Consider the following 15,647-nt stretch of genomic DNA (forward strand, 5'->3'; position numbering starts at 1 on the left):
GACATTGGTGCTAGAGACATAGTGCTAGAGACATTGGTGCTAGTGACATTGGTGCCAGTAACATTAACCGTACGGCTAGAGATCGTGTTACTGGTGGTACTGGAGAGATCATGTTACTGGTGGTACTGCAGAGATCATGATCCTTATGGAACGCTAGTGCTCGTAATTCTTGTGGTTCTCTAACCCCGTACGAAAGCCATACCTGGATCTGACCCAGGCCGGCCTCTACTAGTATCAAATTACCTATTCATATCTACGTATGCAAATATGCCATGTGTAGACTAGTATCAAATTACCTATTATTACTGGCAACCTAATTACGCATGGTCGTAGTAGGAATTTGTGGTGTGGAAACTTGCTATTATACTGTTAACTCGATACTGGGATTTTATCGATCGTATCAATCTGTTCTATGGAAATATGCTATCAATACTAGCAAGTAAATTACAGTTGAAGGTCGTATGCTCAACCAGATGCACAGTTTGTAGTATGGAAACTTATCAATACTGGTAACTCAATTATGGATATTATTGAAGCTGGTATATCGCAGTCTTTGTCGTATGCAAATATGCCATGCCAATAACAATGGCAACTCAATTACGATGCTATATTATTAAGGTCGTTATATGTTATTATACAATTTGTACTCTATGATCCAGAATGACATGTTCCCCATTCTTATACCCTACTTCTGCATGTTCTGCTGGATGGCACTCTTCAAAGCATCGAATGGCGACTGTCTGAACGCGGGGTTCTTCAACACATTGCTGAAATTCTTGTGCTCTTCCCGCAAGATCTGCTGGTGCCCCGACTTCTTGGTGGCATTGGGCAAGTTCTTGTTCAACTTCGAGGACTTGACAAAGCCCTCGGAGCTCTTGGCGCTCTTGATGGTGGTGGTGTTGCTGGAGAAGAGATCGTCTCCATCCTTTGCACCCGGCAAACTGGTGAGTAACTCTTGCATGTTCGGCTTTAACTGCTCCTTCTCCTTCCTCTTGCGCCTCCTGAGCGACGACTTGCTTATGTTGTTGGAGGTATTGAAGGTCGTCTTGTTGAGCACGCTCAGCGCAAAGCTGGCTGACTTGTTCTGCTGCTTCTCCTTCTTGGTGATCTTCGACAACTTCAACAATGGGTTCTCGTGGAACTCCTCTCCTCCGGTTTCTTGTCTGAACTCCGAGATCTTGTTGGACAAGTTGGACCTCTTGGCCGACTTGTTTCTCAACGTGGACTTCTTCTTGATTCCTCCCGACTGCTGGTTAGTATGGCATGGTGGTGTGGGGCTGGGGCACTTACCATCTTGTAGTGACACTCATCTTGAAAATTGCGATGAGTATATATTCCTGTATGCGGGAGATGAGATCGGATAGCCACGGGCTGGGGTGGAGACCCACTGGAGTGTAAGAGTGCCCTAATTGGCCAAGTGGTGCCTGGAAGTACAGTGTAAGTGGCTGGTCTGGGCCCCCGGCTTCTTGGAAGCAATTTGGTGTAGTATTGAAATTTTAAATTGCACCTAAATTGCAGTCATCAGCGAGGAGAATGTGATCCAGTATTCTGGTGAAGTGCTGGAAAAGAGAATCGGGCTGGCATATCATCCAAATGAACAGAATGGGTGTTTCTGGCTGGTTATGTTTATTAATTATGGAAAATGATTTGTAGTAATTTTATGAAGCATTACTGCTATTATTCTGGATTTCTTGTAATAATCAAGGAAAATCCATCCTCTCACAAGAAACACACACATTGGCTCAAATAACCCAAGTTCCGCCAGTTCTACACAGCCATGCAGTGGTTTCCACAATATATCGTCAACTTTACAAGTATTTCCTGGTGCAATTTCACTTATACGCCCTAGTGCACTAGTTTAGCAGGTCAACAAAGGTACCACCCCAGCTACGTACGGCCTTACAGACTCTACTATTTTAACAGATAATACCAATGGCAATTTCTATTCGCGGACATCACCGATGGTCCCATTTACCCCCAAATAATTCCTCTATTAATTTCTGCTCCACTTGCTAACCATTTTCTGCCACTCCCCCTAATCTCAGCCCTTCGCACCCATCCACCAGCAAGCCAGCTCATCTCCCCACGTCCCGTACCAGTAGATCTTCACATCGCCAGCGTAGCCACCCTTTCTACACCCGCACCATCCCGCTCGCTCCCGCTTTCTAGCCTGGTTCTCCCGTCCTATTCCCCAGCCACGTGAAGTACCAGACCTCTTCTCACTGACAAAAAAACATTTGATAATCAGTCTGCCTCATCCATATCGGGCTTATGAAGCCATCAGCAACTACCATCGTTAACTCCAGATAATAAGCTACTATTCACAGCGGAGGATGAGCTCTCACGAACCACCGGAACTTCCTCTAGACACTGGGGCTCATGCTCATACCGAGACACACAACCATGTGGAACCAGACATCGGCCTCATGGGAGATGCAATTATACAAGAGGTGCTCCAGAAGAGCGAGAACGAGCACCACGGCACCCTGGCAGACCAGCTGCTCATGGACGAGCTCCAGGACTTGGATATCGGACCCTTGGACAGGGTCAAGGACGAAGATGTTCCCACTAGCAAGACCGTGAGTAGATCACAATCGCCAGCAGTGTCTTCCACAAACAGCAGAGGCAAAATTAGCCAGACCCAGAAGGAAATACGGCAAAACTCAACCTTGGTGTCGGTGACGTCGGAACTGGCGTTGGGAAACCCGTCCAAACCATCCAACGAGTCCGATGAGGCCTCCAAAATCTCAGCCTACGCCAGATTGGACTTCGAAAACTTCACGTTTTTCGTCCAGACCTTGCAGGTGGTGTTGGGAAGAAAGTCGGCCGACGAGTTGATCCAGAGCAGCCACCATGCCGTGGATGTGCATCTTTCTTCCAAGAAGGCCATCTCGAGAAGACACGCCAAAATCTTCTACAACTTCGGCACCCAAAGATTCGAAATCTCTATTTTGGGTAGAAACGGTGCCTTTGTGGACGACTCGTTTGTGGAAAAAGGAATCACGGTCCCCTTGAGCGATGGCACCAAAATCCAAATCGGCGATTTGCCCTTCCAGTTCGTATTACCTTCTATTGAGCCAAACGAAGAAGACTCCCTGGTGGTGCCGTCCAAACAATTCAACCCCAGCGATGCCATCAACTTGAGATCTAATCTTTACAATACAAACAACAAAAAGCCGGTTTCGAAGCCAAAGAAGGAACCAATACGGAGAAAAGACAGTATACCAACCGATCCAAAGGACGTCCAAGAGCCTAAGGAAGACCATAAGAGTAAGATGGATCCGCCAAAGATCGAGAAGCCGGATACCCCACGGAAATCTTTTAGTAAAGAAGAGAGAAGAGACTCCATCCTCAAGATCAGAAGGTTGTCGAATGCAAGAAGGAAGTCCTTAGCCAGTGCAGCCAATGATGAAATTAACGATATTTTAAAGGAATTGGGAGTGAGTTCCATTGATGCCATTGACGAAGAAGACTCCGAATTATTTGATTCTCAGATTCAAGCTATGTTGGCTGATCATGAAAATAGTAGAGAAGAGATCGGATTGGATGGAAATCTTCTCAGGCTCAGTCAGTACAGTGAGTCAGCAATAGAAGAAGAGGAGGATGAAATCGATCAATTGGTCAAACAACACAACTTAGAACAGGGGGTCGTGTTGGACGACGAAGACAACACGAACGATCTTGACATGGACTTGTCAATCTTGGACCAAGAAATTGCAAATCTAGGACCTCTAATTGATGCACACAATCAGGATTTAATCAAGGAAAAGGAGGAAAGAAGAAGAAGGTTGGAGATAGAAAGAAATCGCAAGAGACAACAGATACAGAAGAAGCAGATGAACAAAGCTAAAGAAGACGATATTCCTATTGACACAGCATTGTTAGGACCAAACTCATCCAATAGTATGTCTGGCCACATCAAATCAGGTCCGCTCATGGGTAAGGTGGTTCCTCCACGAATGGGCAAAGCCGCCTCTATTCAACCTCCAGCAAATAGGTTATACAATAGACCATTGAACGGTCTCCCAAAGTCACAGGTTATTGACAGCAGGCTAGGGGCAAACACAATGACTGGATTGCCCAACCATTTGGTCCAGTTAGGTGGCACTCAATCTCCAGTTGGATTGCCAATGAAATTGCCACCAGGAATGATATACAATGGATTACAGAAGCCGGTGGCACCACCACGAGCCCCACCTCCCAAGCTCGAGGTCGCTGTCATACCAATAATTTCCGAACCATCAGCTGTAAGACCAAGACCTCCGTTAAGAGCCATCACCGTGAGTGGAAAGGCAACTTTGACCACTTTTGGCGTTCCCAAAACAGTCGAAGAGCCTTCCAAATTTCCTAAAGTTCCCAAGAGAGGAAACCAAAGCTTTAAGAAATTGCCCAAAAAGGTGTACACCTTGGACGAAATTCCCGAGCAGTACAGATCCAAACCATCGATATCTTTACCAGTATTGATCACAAATGCTTTGAAGGTCAACCGAGAAAATGGTCTCACTTTGAACGAGCTCTATGAATCCATCAAAGACGCCTACCCGTACTATAAGTACTGCCCTGACGGATGGCAATTTTCTGTTTCACATAACGTGAAGTTGAATAAAATATTCAAGAGAAAGTTCAAGAGAAATAACGAATGGGTATACATCATCGATGACTTGTTTATAAACGAAAGGGAGAAGGTCAGAAAGAAGCAACAAGAGATGATTGCAGCAAGAATAAAGGCAGCCGATTTGAGAGCGGAGGAATTGAAACAGAAGCAGCGTTTCGAGGCTCAACAGGCCATTACTCACAATATTGTGGGAAGGAACTTCTCGTCGCCGTACGGCTTGCCTGTGAGTGGGTCTCCCCAGTCTCAGTTCATCTCCCATTTACACAAACTGCCAGTCAGCCCCGGAATAATCACAGGGGTTCCTGGTGGTGTCAATGGCCAAAAGCCCAAGACCATTGCTGAATTGGCAAGTGAAATAAGAAGAGACGGAGTCACATCCAAGGCTCCAATGTACTTCAAGCCGCAGTCCCCTGTACCAGTTGCTGGAGCAGCCATCAAGAGAGAAGGCACCAGTCCCATGAGCAATACTATCAAGGCACAATTGGCAGCGAATAGATCAAACCCCACTTCACAATCGCCACCTCCACCCTCCACGACCACAAACTCGCCTACTCCACCGGCGACGTCAGGGCCAATGAACCAAGACACCAAGAAGTCCTTGACCTACTTGCAAAAGGAGCTTTTCACGTTGTACAAGGCCAGAAAATTGTCTTATAACACCGCAACTACAACTGAAATCATCACCAAGGCTTTGGCTACTACCATTGCCCAGGTAAATGTGATTGGTGCAAAGGCAGGGTGTGGGGACAACGCCTTGAGCTTCTTGGTGGAGAGAGCTCCGCAACAAGTGAGTAAAATCTTGGACATAGCTTTGACCAAGTCCATCCGAGAGAAACAGGGCACCTCGTCTATACCTTCCAGCAGGGCTGGGACTCCAGGACCCTCGACCTCGCAAGCACCCTCTCCTACGAAGCCACCAGCAGCAGTAGTGGCCCCCAAACAAGCTGAATCTGTGACACTGGAGCAAAAACCCAGTCAAGAAAAATCCACCTTGGAGACTTCCACCAAAACTTCTGCTCCAACGACCGTGCAAGCTTCACCTTCTACAGAGCCAGCAAAGCCTCCACAAACGACAGAACGGGTTGCGTCAAGTGCGACTGAAGGCCCCAGTGTAGCGCATACATCTACCACTCCACCTGAAACAGTTTCCCCCAGTCCTACAAAAACAGTTTCCCCCAGTCCTGCAAGTGATGCAAAAGCCTCAGTCTCGAATCTTCCAGGCTCGACAGGATCGACACCAGCATCGTACGTATCCCCAAGAGCCGCGGCACCAGCACTAGCCAAACCTCCTCTGTTCGGGGCAGGCCTCTCAAGACCTCCCAGCTACAAGTCCAGCGGTCCATCGCTTTCCAAACCGCAGAGCTTTGCCAAACCAGGGGGATTATCTCGTCCTCCAACGTTCTTGTCCAATAAACCCGCACAACGCCCAGCTCCAAGCTATTATTCGACTCCAGGCTCCAGCGAGTCGGCCAAAAGGGAGCCAGAGCAAGCACACGAGAACGAGAGCCCCCGAAAGATCATGAAGACCGAATAGGACTCGACGTCGTGGAACCCACTGTATATTACTTTAGTTCTTGAAGATCATTTCTCTCACTTAATAGTTATAGAATCTATGTACAATTAGAATCCGTGAATCAGATAGGTGGTTTAACCACGTAGCCAGAGCATTGGCGATGCTTTCGCTGCTATCATACTCTTACCACTGGTTTGGCCATTTGCACCCAAACAAGGCGCGCTTACGTAACTTCTTACACCCGATTACGTAAACGCACCCGGTGGCGATTCACTCACCTATCTGAACAACCGCCACTATCTGGCAATCAATTGATCTATAACCAACGAATCTGTCAGGATTGATACGTGATCGCCAGCCTCCAGTGCCCCCAAGTGAATAAAACTCCTACAAAAGAAGCTAGAACACGTCGGCTTGTCCTTCAAAGCAATCAAATCCCCATACATCATAGACAACATGAATAGCATTTCCCAAAGATACACACACGCCAATAACAACTCGGTGATGAACGAGATAGACTCGGCAAGAAGCGAGACTTCTGGCAACCACCAATTGGAATTGGCACCCTCCATCCAATTGCCTCCTATATCACAGCCAACTGACTTCTTGAGGGCCCACACAGACGATGCGTCCAACCCCGACTGTAAGATCAAGATTGCCCACGGTACCACCACATTAGCATTCCGTTTCCAAGGAGGTATTGTTGTTGCCGTGGATTCCCGTGCTACCCAGGGTAACTGGATTGCGTCGCAAACCGTGAACAAGGTCATTAGAATCAATCCATTCTTGTTGGGTACCATGGCTGGTGGTGCTGCCGACTGTCAGTACTGGGAGACCTGGTTGGGTACCCAGTGTAGATTGCACGAGCTCAGAGAAAAGGAAAGAATCTCGGTGGCTGCTGCCTCCAAGATCTTGGGTAACTTGGTGTACCAATACAAGGGCATGGGATTGTCCATGGGTACTATGATTTGTGGATACACCAAGAAGGAGGGTCCTGCCCTCTATTACGTCGACTCCGATGGTACCAGATTGAAGGGTGAAATGTTCTGTGTCGGTTCCGGTCAGACCTTCGCGTACGGTGTGTTGGACTCCGCGTACAAATGGGACTTGACTATCGAAGAGGCCTTGTATTTGGGTAAGAGGAGTATCTTGGCCGCCACCCACAGAGACGCCTACTCTGGTGGTTCCATAAACTTGTACCACGTTGCCGAGTCTGGATGGACCTACCATGGTAACTACAACGTGGGCGATATTTTCTACGACATCAAAGAAAAGGAACAGTCCTTCAACAATGTTGATGGATAATGATAAATACACTTATATAATAATGCAAACCTTCCTTCAGCTGCAAACGGGGAATTGAGGAGATAGCACTAGGGCACCAACCCTAACCGGAGCCTTTTCACGTGACGCGCACCACTTAGCTTCCTCCTGTTTTTTCCACCCATCTCGCGTATATGCAGGAGTCGCATCGCTAGCTACTGCGGTGCGGATGTTACCCTTCCAGGATTCTGGCACCTCCAGGCCCTACTGAAAAATTTTAGGTGAACAAACGTTTTTTTGATAGTAAAGAATCATAGCCAAAATGGTATGTTAAATGGTCAATAAATGAACAGGCATCACTACTAGGAGTCTACTGAGAACGCAAGAACTCCAGATCTTGAGCTCCTCCGGAATGGTCTCGACTACTGCCAGGAAGGATAGATGAAATGACAGATGAGGAAAATGTCGAGTTAGAAAGAGCAGAAATGGGCTGGCGATTCGTCAGAAGGCAGATTTTCTTCCATCTTCGCTACGTCTATCCAACCCCGTTCATCCAGCGAGTGAATCTATACTAACAGCTAGTCTGCTAAAACTCAAAATGTTATGCGTGAACTTCACATCGAGAAGTTGGTCTTGAACATCTGTGTCGGTGAATCCGGTGACAGATTGACCAGAGCCTCCAAGGTTTTGGAACAATTGTCTGGTCAAACCCCAGTTCAATCCAAGGCTAGATACACCGTCAGAACCTTCGGTATCAGAAGAAACGAAAAGATCGCTGTCCACGTCACCATCAGAGGTCCAAAGGCCGAAGAAATCTTGGAAAGAGGTTTGAAGGTCAAGGAATACCAATTGAAGCCAAAGAACTTCTCTGCCACCGGTAACTTCGGTTTCGGTATTGACGAACACATTGACTTGGGTATCAAGTACGACCCAGGTATCGGTATTTACGGTATGGACTTCTACGTTGTCATGGGTAGAGCCGGTGCCAGAGTTGCCAGAAGAAAGAGATGCAGAGGTACCGTCGGTAACAACCACAAGACCAACGCTGAAGACACCATCCAATGGTTCAAGCAAAGATACGATGCCGATGTCATCAACAAGTAAACTAGTCAATAGTTAATAATAATATTGTTTGAACGGTAGAATGAGTAGGATGTAGAGGGAGTGGAATACTCCATTTTTGTTGAAGATGTAGTTATTGAAGAAGTTTGCTGCATCTGGTCGATAATGTTCAGCGTATTAATTCTATGAACGTTTTGTTTCTTCAATCAATTCTGATGTACATCGCTTCAAGTTGGCACTAGGGACGGCAACACGTATTACTGGTGCTTTTGGTGAGTAGAGTTCTGACCAAGATTAATAGTGAAAATAATGAGATGGACTCGCCAATTATTTAGGGACTACAGAGGATAAATTGAGATTGCCTCGCACATCGAGAGAATGAATAACTGAGTTCGGGACTAATCAACATTTGAGTGAATATTTCTGGCCCCGAACTACTATTCTTGTAGTATTAGAATTCTTCTTAACCATGTGGCTGCTTACGATAGACACGGTAGTCCTCTGTAGAACAACTGCAGCAATAGTCCAGAATTTTATCCAAATCCAGTAATGACTGGATGGAGGAGATTAATGCTTGCATCTATTCATGTTGAGACCATATTCCTGAGATATAAATTTTGCGCAATACCTTTCAAGATAATAGCATCAGCCATGAAGCTCCTGATATCCGGATAATCCATAACTCATTCTTCGGGACGTCAGGAAGTCACTCTCGGTACACCAGGACGCAATTCTATTGGGAAGAAACTGGTTCATACGGTTGATCAAGGGGACCAGCCCAAATGGAAAAAAAAATGGCCCAAGCGTCGAGGAAAGAGCATAAATATACTTTAAAGACTACCATAGGCCCACAGCTTCAGTAGTGTCCTGTAAAGTGTATGTAAGTTGCATAATCCATGGGTACTTCTGGATCATACACGTGACTACAATCACGTGACATTAGATGCCCGATCATTCCAAGCGGCGATTGGCATCGTTATCGTGTCCGTGGTTGCCGTATCCGGCATGGCCGACTTCTGCAGGCCTAGCCACGCCTGCCCAGCCGTTGCTACCATTTTCCCCACCGTGGATTGTGGGTCTTGCTCGAGGTTCCGTATTTTCTTAGACAGCCGCAACCACCAACAATCATATTGGTATTGCCACTCTATTGGTTTTCTGGCGACCATACTTTGCTCTGAGAATCGCTACATCGGTATCCTCTGACGATCACTACATCTCCAACACCGATCGGCTGATATTAAATTCGTTTCAATTTCAGATTAAAGCTATTTTCTAGCCCATCGCACCCTCTCCCCTCCCGTGCCGCGCCAGGCGGGGCCTCCCCTGCGCTCCCTACGCTCGCACCGCCCCACCGATCCCGCTCGCTACCTCTCGCACCGCACTCCACCCCCACCTCTCGCTAGCCTCATGTACCTTCCCCTATCCTTGCCAGTATTTTTCTGCGACCGATGCGTTGACCGCACCGAGCATTGCCATCCATCGAGTGGCTCATTACTGTTGCCAGTATATTTACGGCACTTCTCCCAGCGCCTCCCTCCACACTCGCTATACGAACCATGGTCGCCATCAGCCACGAGGTGGACAGCTTGACATGTACGTATCTCGAACAAATACCAAAAAACTCTACTAACCGCCAGACGTCGACAACGAAGTGAGTCCGCAAGAACGATCCCATGTGGAAGAGTTGATACGGCAGGAAGTGCGGCAAACACACCACCAAAACGGTAACGGCGAGGCGCTCCACCCGTTGGTGGACCAGATCCTCCCGCTTTCGACCCAGAGGGTGCCCAGCCCCCTCTTGATGCACGAGATCGAGCGCTATGAGGAGGAGGACACCGAAGAGGACGACACCCGTCTCATGGAAGCTGGTATCGAACTCGGACGCTACGCTGACTTCGGCGACGGCACTTCCACCCACTACGACCGCATATACACCACATTGTCGTACTCCAGCCTCCAGGAACGCAACCTCGACTTGCTCACAGCTAACTACCACGACATAGCATCACTCCATCAGCATCATCTCGCCCAACACGAGCGTTTGCGCGACGAGTACTCCAGCGCAGCTCGTCACAAGCGAGCCCAGGTCGACGACACCAATCTCAGGCGCAAGAAGCGCCAGCTTGGCGACTTCAAGCCGGCTGACGACTACCTCGCTGAAAGGTGGAAGGACGGCATCAAGTCGGTGGTGGAGTTGGGGATCGAGGCTGCCCGTCTCGACATGGAGATGTCGTGAAGGACCATGATCTTGATGATTATATGTTCCATAGGGGCCACGAAATAATGCTTAATGACTAGTGACTTGTAGGCCAGCAGGACATGTAAGAAGCACTGAATGGTGTATGATTACAAATGTCTGTATTATGTATTTACATTGACAGAGCTGGAATTATTTCAGAGATTGGAACTAGTACTGAACGGATGTTACAGATATACAATCTATTCAATACGGATGGGGAGTCCTTCACGAAGAATGTTCCAGCGATCGGATGACCACAGCAAGAAGACCATGGTAGGACATGACCATTGTTACCACGTGAACCTAGAGGAATCTTGGTAATCAGCTGAGCCAGTCGATTTAATTTCGGTAGCATGAACAACTCATCGATTAGCAAAACAAGTCTAACGAGAGACGCACGATCAATGATGTCTCTGTCGCTCTCGAAGATTGGACAAGCGTGATGAGTCCATAATTAATTTGGAGAGGGCGACTGTGGGCCAAAAGCACTGACTTTGAAAAGGTATAACCAGTTAAATTGCCATTGGGCATCCAATCCATGATAAACAATGTAGTTTAATGCGGCACAATATATGCTTCAATCACAATATTTGGAGATGCCTGAAATCAAGAAAATTATCATCTCAATTGATTTCTCTCATTAAGCAAATCAGAACCGATGAAACGAGACCAAATCCGATATCATCAACTATGTGGAAGGTAATTGACTGTATAGCCTCAGCTTCTGAAGGACCAAACTGACTTGCCAACCTTGTTGCACTTCACTGAATAAAAATTATCATTTGACCAACATTGATATTTTCTCGGAATTGTAGTCCTATTGGCTCCAGTTCAGGCAATCAGCCTTTGGTACCACTTTCAGGTTAAACTGAGGTATATGGCCATAAACGTGGTTACTGGAATTAAATTAAGAGGCGTAATGGTCTATCTCTTTCCATTTGATCATTTTGAAGACCGTCAACCTGATTGAAATGGTACTTCTCATGTCTAGACTTAGATAGGCACACTCTCATCGATTCTGTCTCGAGGAATATGTATCACGCCTGAAACTCTCCACAATAATACTCTCACACAATATGGACTCTGGCTGATAGAAATGAATATGACCACTTCTAGAAACTCCACATTTTAATCTAACACAATGCCCCTTCTCTGCCTACGCCTTCTTCCTCCGCACAATCATGTCTGCCTTCAAGCTTCCCACGTTGATCACCCGAGGACATCCTTCCCGGTCCAAGTCCTGCCGCACACACTCCAAGCAGTAGAAAGCTGGGGTTCCGTTTTCGTTGTTGTCGCCCAAGAAATTGCTGCACATGATGCACTTGTGACTCAAGTGGCCAAATGAACAGTCGCTGCAAATGGTGACTTTGGTGGTGGGCTTGACGTACGAGTCGCAAACAGGACACCTGCCGTCACATTGCTGGCAGACTAGGCCAGCGACGGGACCGGTTTGCTTCATGCACTGGATCAAATCGTACTGGTGGCGGGACATGGGCGATTATGCTAGTAATTACTCGGATTTATCAGGGATTCTTGAATTGAACTGGAGGGAATGTGCTGGAAAATGGGTCCAAAATGTAAGCTTAAGTGAACCTGAAAGAGCTTTAAATATTACAGATTGAAATTAAGATCCAACTCTGTGTATGCAGTTGTATATAAAGAGCGTGTCCGGCCTGCTCGGTGTATGCGTTGTCTAGGGTATCCGGTATACTCTGTATGAAGCTGAGTACTCACTACAAGCTGAGCTGATCATCACGATGCTGCACAGATGTCGCGGAGTGATGTCGCGAGGCCGTGTCGCAGATCCCACGATATGGCACAGCGGCAAACACCCTAAAACACCCCACCGATAAGACAGCAACACATCAGAGACAGGCGCTCACCATGAACGGCCACACAATGCCCTCAGCCACGGGATCTTTGCCATCCGGCCCGAAAACGGCCCCAAACTCGCCCCAAAGGCCCGAAATCCTCAAAAAGGAGCAGCCTTCAGCACCCATTCCAGACGAAGACGACAGGGACAACGAGTGCACCATCTGTCTCGAGCCACTTCTCGACACCCAGTTGGTGGGAATCGTACCCTCGTGCTGCGGCCACAACAAGCCGTACCACGACCGGTGCATCACCCAGTGGTCTTGCAACTCCAACTCGTGTCCTACATGCCGCCAGCGGTTCTACACCGTGGAAATCTACCCCAAGAATAAGCCCACGATGCTCGTCCACACCATCTCTGTTCAGGACAAGTTGCTCACCAATGATGCCATCAACCATATCCCCAGCGAGTACGTGATTCCAGCAGCTGCCCCTGCTCCCGTGGAGGATGAGATACGACATGGTGGTGTGTGCTCCATCTGTTCTAGCTCCGACTACGTGTCGTCGATGCGCAGCATGCTCAATTGCAACTTCTGCTGCTCGTCATTCCATTTGGACTGCGTTGGAATGAGTCCAGATACAGATATGTGCTCGTGGTGCTGTCCCATCTGCGACATCGACCAGGAGCTCATCATACCGTATCAGCGGTCACGAGGCACCTCCAGGACCACTAGAACATGTCCTACGCCTGCAAGAAGTGTCCCCAGAGCCCTTGCTAGAACCAGAATAATACGCGGAACAGGATCCTCCGCAAGAACTCCCGCCAGAAGCGCCAGACCTGGCCTCATCATACACAACGAGAACAACGAGTTGGACGACTCGTTCCTCTACGATAACGACAGTGACGATCTCATGCAAAATAACGAAATGCTATACTCCCGGTTCAACGACTTCCATGCGCCTCCCGTGATTAATGGGGGCGTATTGCTCAGAAAGGAACAGAGAGCACAGCAAAACCTCTCCAAAGAAGAACTACAATCGTGGCAGATTTTCGACGTGGCAAGGAACCAAGACCCAGAATACATATCTGAAGAAGTTAAGACAGAAGGTTCTGAAAGTGCCAGCACTGGCACCAGCTCGAGTTCCAACAAGAGAAGAAGAAGAAAAAAGATAACTCCAGTAAATGAGGCAGTGGTAGGGTCTTCAAAGGATATGATTAAGGATAATTCCAGTCGTATTAACAATTTAATCAGTCAAATCAAAACCTCACCTTTGGCAAGAACCCCAATGTTGAACACCAAGAAGCCCATTGCAGCAGGCGGGAGCAACTTTAGTCCACCTATCGCACCCCTCAGCACCCATGCTGCTTCCGGAGTTTTGTCAGCTTCTGATTCCCCAGCCTCGATATCGCCTTCGAGTAATAGTCCTATGGATCCAACATTCAACGACAGCGATACTCAATACGACAGTGACTCTCGCCTTCAGAAGAAACACAAATCGTTGGAGTTGACCTTGGATCAAAAAATAGAAATCCAGAAATATATTAGGTCCAACTTGAGGTTGTTATACAAGCCTAACCATACCGAACAGCTCCCCAGTGAGCTCATCATAACTTCCGAGGAGGACTATATCAAAATCAACAAGACTATTTCTAGAAAAATTTACGGACACATACTATCTGAGGTCAATAATTCAGCAACGTCGGACTCCACCCTGTTAGACAAATATTTCAAGGAGGACGATGTTACCAAGTTGAAGGAGTTAGTGGATCGTTATGTTAAGGGTGAGCTAGAAATAGTCAAGAACAGTAAATAGAGTACAACGACGATTTACAGCCTGCTGAGCAGATACGAAATCGAAACTTTCCCAGTATGACACGCACTATACTGGAATAGACAATAATGATGACAATACACTGTACGTTCACTTTTAATGGACTGTAGTTTTAAAGTAAGTAATGATTTATAATTTTGGCAGTACTGTTTATCTACGACGAGGACCCTTGGGCTTAGAAAATCTCAAGCCAGACTTTTCACCAGCAGCCTCTTGGGTTTGTTTCAATTCACTTATTTCCAACTCCTCGAGATCTCCAACTTCTAAGGACTTGTCAATTGTCAAATTAGCATTCTTCAAACCGCTCTTCAACGAGTTGATCAACCCCAACTTGGAAGACGCATAGAACATTCTATCTTTGACCTTGGAACCAGAAGGACACGAGTAGATGAATGCAAATTTGCCGTCCTGGTAGTTGTAGATACTATACAGAGGATGTCCAGTAGGGCTAACCTTTTCAAGAGTGGCCACCAATGCATCCACAGCAACTCCCTCGGTAGAGGAGGTGAGCTGGAACTCCTCGGAGCCTGTCTCTACGTTCAACGTCAACAAGGTCCTGTTGGTCGAGTTTTGGGGCAACTTTTCGAATTGTTGTTGCAACTCATCACTGAGCCTGAACAATTCCTTTTCTTCGGACGAGTGCATTGAGGCCAACTTTTGCTTGAAGCCACCACCTGGCGCACGCAGAGCCAACGACAAGTCTTGCAAGTTGATTTCGTTCAAGGTTTGTTCGTCGTTGGTCAACGGACCGGAACTCGACTTTGAGGCCCGCACAAACTCGTAGTGGTCGATTGTCAACTCCAGCAACTCGGTCCACGAAAACGTGTTGCTCTTGGAGAAGTTGTTGGAGCCTAAAGAGTTGATCAACGTGTTCTTGGTGGAGGCATAGAGCATCTTTTGTCTGATGGGGGCTTCATCGGGGATAAAACTCACGAATATAAAGTCATCTTTGGCCTGGCTGGTGGGGATGACGATGTAAGATGGCTGGGGAAACTCCTTGGAGATGTATTTGTGCAAATCATCAAACACTTGTTCCAATTGATGGCTGCCACTGGAGGAGTAGGACGAATCGGGCACCAATTCTGTGTTATCTGGAGAGACTTTGATGACGAGGGAGCTTCCTGAGAAGTGCTTGAATTCATCAAGGAGCTCCTTCAGGAGAGTGATACCGGATTGAGTAGACATGCTGTGGCAAAGTCGTATGGTGGGGCCAGGATTTATCAGAGAGTGAGGCGCGTGATTACAGTCACGTGAACAATATTCCGGTTTAGTGGCTCCCCAATGTTTATGTTTCTAGATAAGATCCTGCT

General features: G+C 47.3%; 8 protein-coding genes across 8 annotated transcripts; 5 read left to right on the forward strand and 3 right to left on the reverse strand.

Moving 5' to 3' along the window:
• Positions 1-685: 685 nt before the first annotated feature.
• On the reverse strand, positions 686-1,293 carry CANTADRAFT_20236 (uncharacterized protein; the record flags this gene model as incomplete). Its single annotated transcript, XM_020206537.1, has 2 exons — positions 686-1,246; positions 1,291-1,293. 2 exons carry the CDS (start codon positions 1,291-1,293, stop codon positions 686-688), a joined length of 564 nt encoding a protein of 187 aa, XP_020065785.1.
• Positions 1,294-2,426: 1,133 nt separating this feature from the next.
• On the forward strand, positions 2,427-6,149 carry FHL1 (Fhl1p; the record flags this gene model as incomplete). Its single annotated transcript, XM_020209423.1, has 2 exons — positions 2,427-5,567; positions 5,676-6,149. 2 exons carry the CDS (start codon positions 2,427-2,429, stop codon positions 6,147-6,149), a joined length of 3,615 nt encoding a protein of 1,204 aa, XP_020065786.1.
• A 435-nt stretch (positions 6,150-6,584) lies between these two features.
• On the forward strand, positions 6,585-7,433 carry PRE2 (proteasome core particle subunit beta 5; the record flags this gene model as incomplete). The annotated part of the gene is made up of 1 exon (XM_020209318.1): positions 6,585-7,433. One exon carries the CDS (start codon positions 6,585-6,587, stop codon positions 7,431-7,433), a length of 849 nt encoding a protein of 282 aa, XP_020065787.1.
• A 404-nt stretch (positions 7,434-7,837) lies between these two features.
• On the forward strand, positions 7,838-8,495 carry RPL11 (60S ribosomal uL5 domain-containing protein; the record flags this gene model as incomplete). Its single annotated transcript, XM_020206538.1, has 2 exons — positions 7,838-7,951; positions 7,974-8,495. The coding sequence occupies 2 exons, from the start codon at positions 7,838-7,840 to the stop codon at positions 8,493-8,495; spliced, it is 636 nt and encodes a 211-aa protein (XP_020065788.1).
• A 1,384-nt stretch (positions 8,496-9,879) lies between these two features.
• Positions 9,880-10,779, forward strand: CANTADRAFT_25111 (uncharacterized protein). The gene has a single exon (XM_020207327.1). It carries the CDS (start codon positions 10,255-10,257, stop codon positions 10,687-10,689), a length of 435 nt encoding a protein of 144 aa, XP_020065789.1. The 5' UTR covers positions 9,880-10,254; the 3' UTR covers positions 10,690-10,779.
• Positions 10,780-11,848: 1,069 nt separating this feature from the next.
• On the reverse strand, positions 11,849-12,184 carry CANTADRAFT_47272 (U2 snRNP complex subunit; the record flags this gene model as incomplete). Its single annotated transcript, XM_020209444.1, has 1 exon — positions 11,849-12,184. One exon carries the CDS (start codon positions 12,182-12,184, stop codon positions 11,849-11,851), a length of 336 nt encoding a protein of 111 aa, XP_020065790.1.
• A 509-nt stretch (positions 12,185-12,693) lies between these two features.
• On the forward strand, positions 12,694-14,295 carry CANTADRAFT_29596 (ubiquitin-protein ligase; the record flags this gene model as incomplete). The annotated part of the gene is made up of 2 exons (XM_020208300.1): positions 12,694-13,793; positions 13,860-14,295. Coding segments are annotated over 2 exons (1,536 nt in total), but the record flags the coding sequence as incomplete, so codon positions are not given.
• A 192-nt stretch (positions 14,296-14,487) lies between these two features.
• CANTADRAFT_4685 (uncharacterized protein) lies at positions 14,488-15,522 on the reverse strand (the record flags this gene model as incomplete). Its single annotated transcript, XM_020209387.1, has 1 exon — positions 14,488-15,522. One exon carries the CDS (start codon positions 15,520-15,522, stop codon positions 14,488-14,490), a length of 1,035 nt encoding a protein of 344 aa, XP_020065792.1.
• Between the last annotated feature and the right edge of the window lie 125 nt (positions 15,523-15,647).

This window comes from Suhomyces tanzawaensis (genome assembly GCF_001661415.1).
Source record: "Suhomyces tanzawaensis NRRL Y-17324 unplaced genomic scaffold CANTAscaffold_2, whole genome shotgun sequence".
Taxonomy (NCBI): domain Eukaryota; kingdom Fungi; phylum Ascomycota; class Pichiomycetes; order Serinales; family Debaryomycetaceae; genus Suhomyces; species Suhomyces tanzawaensis.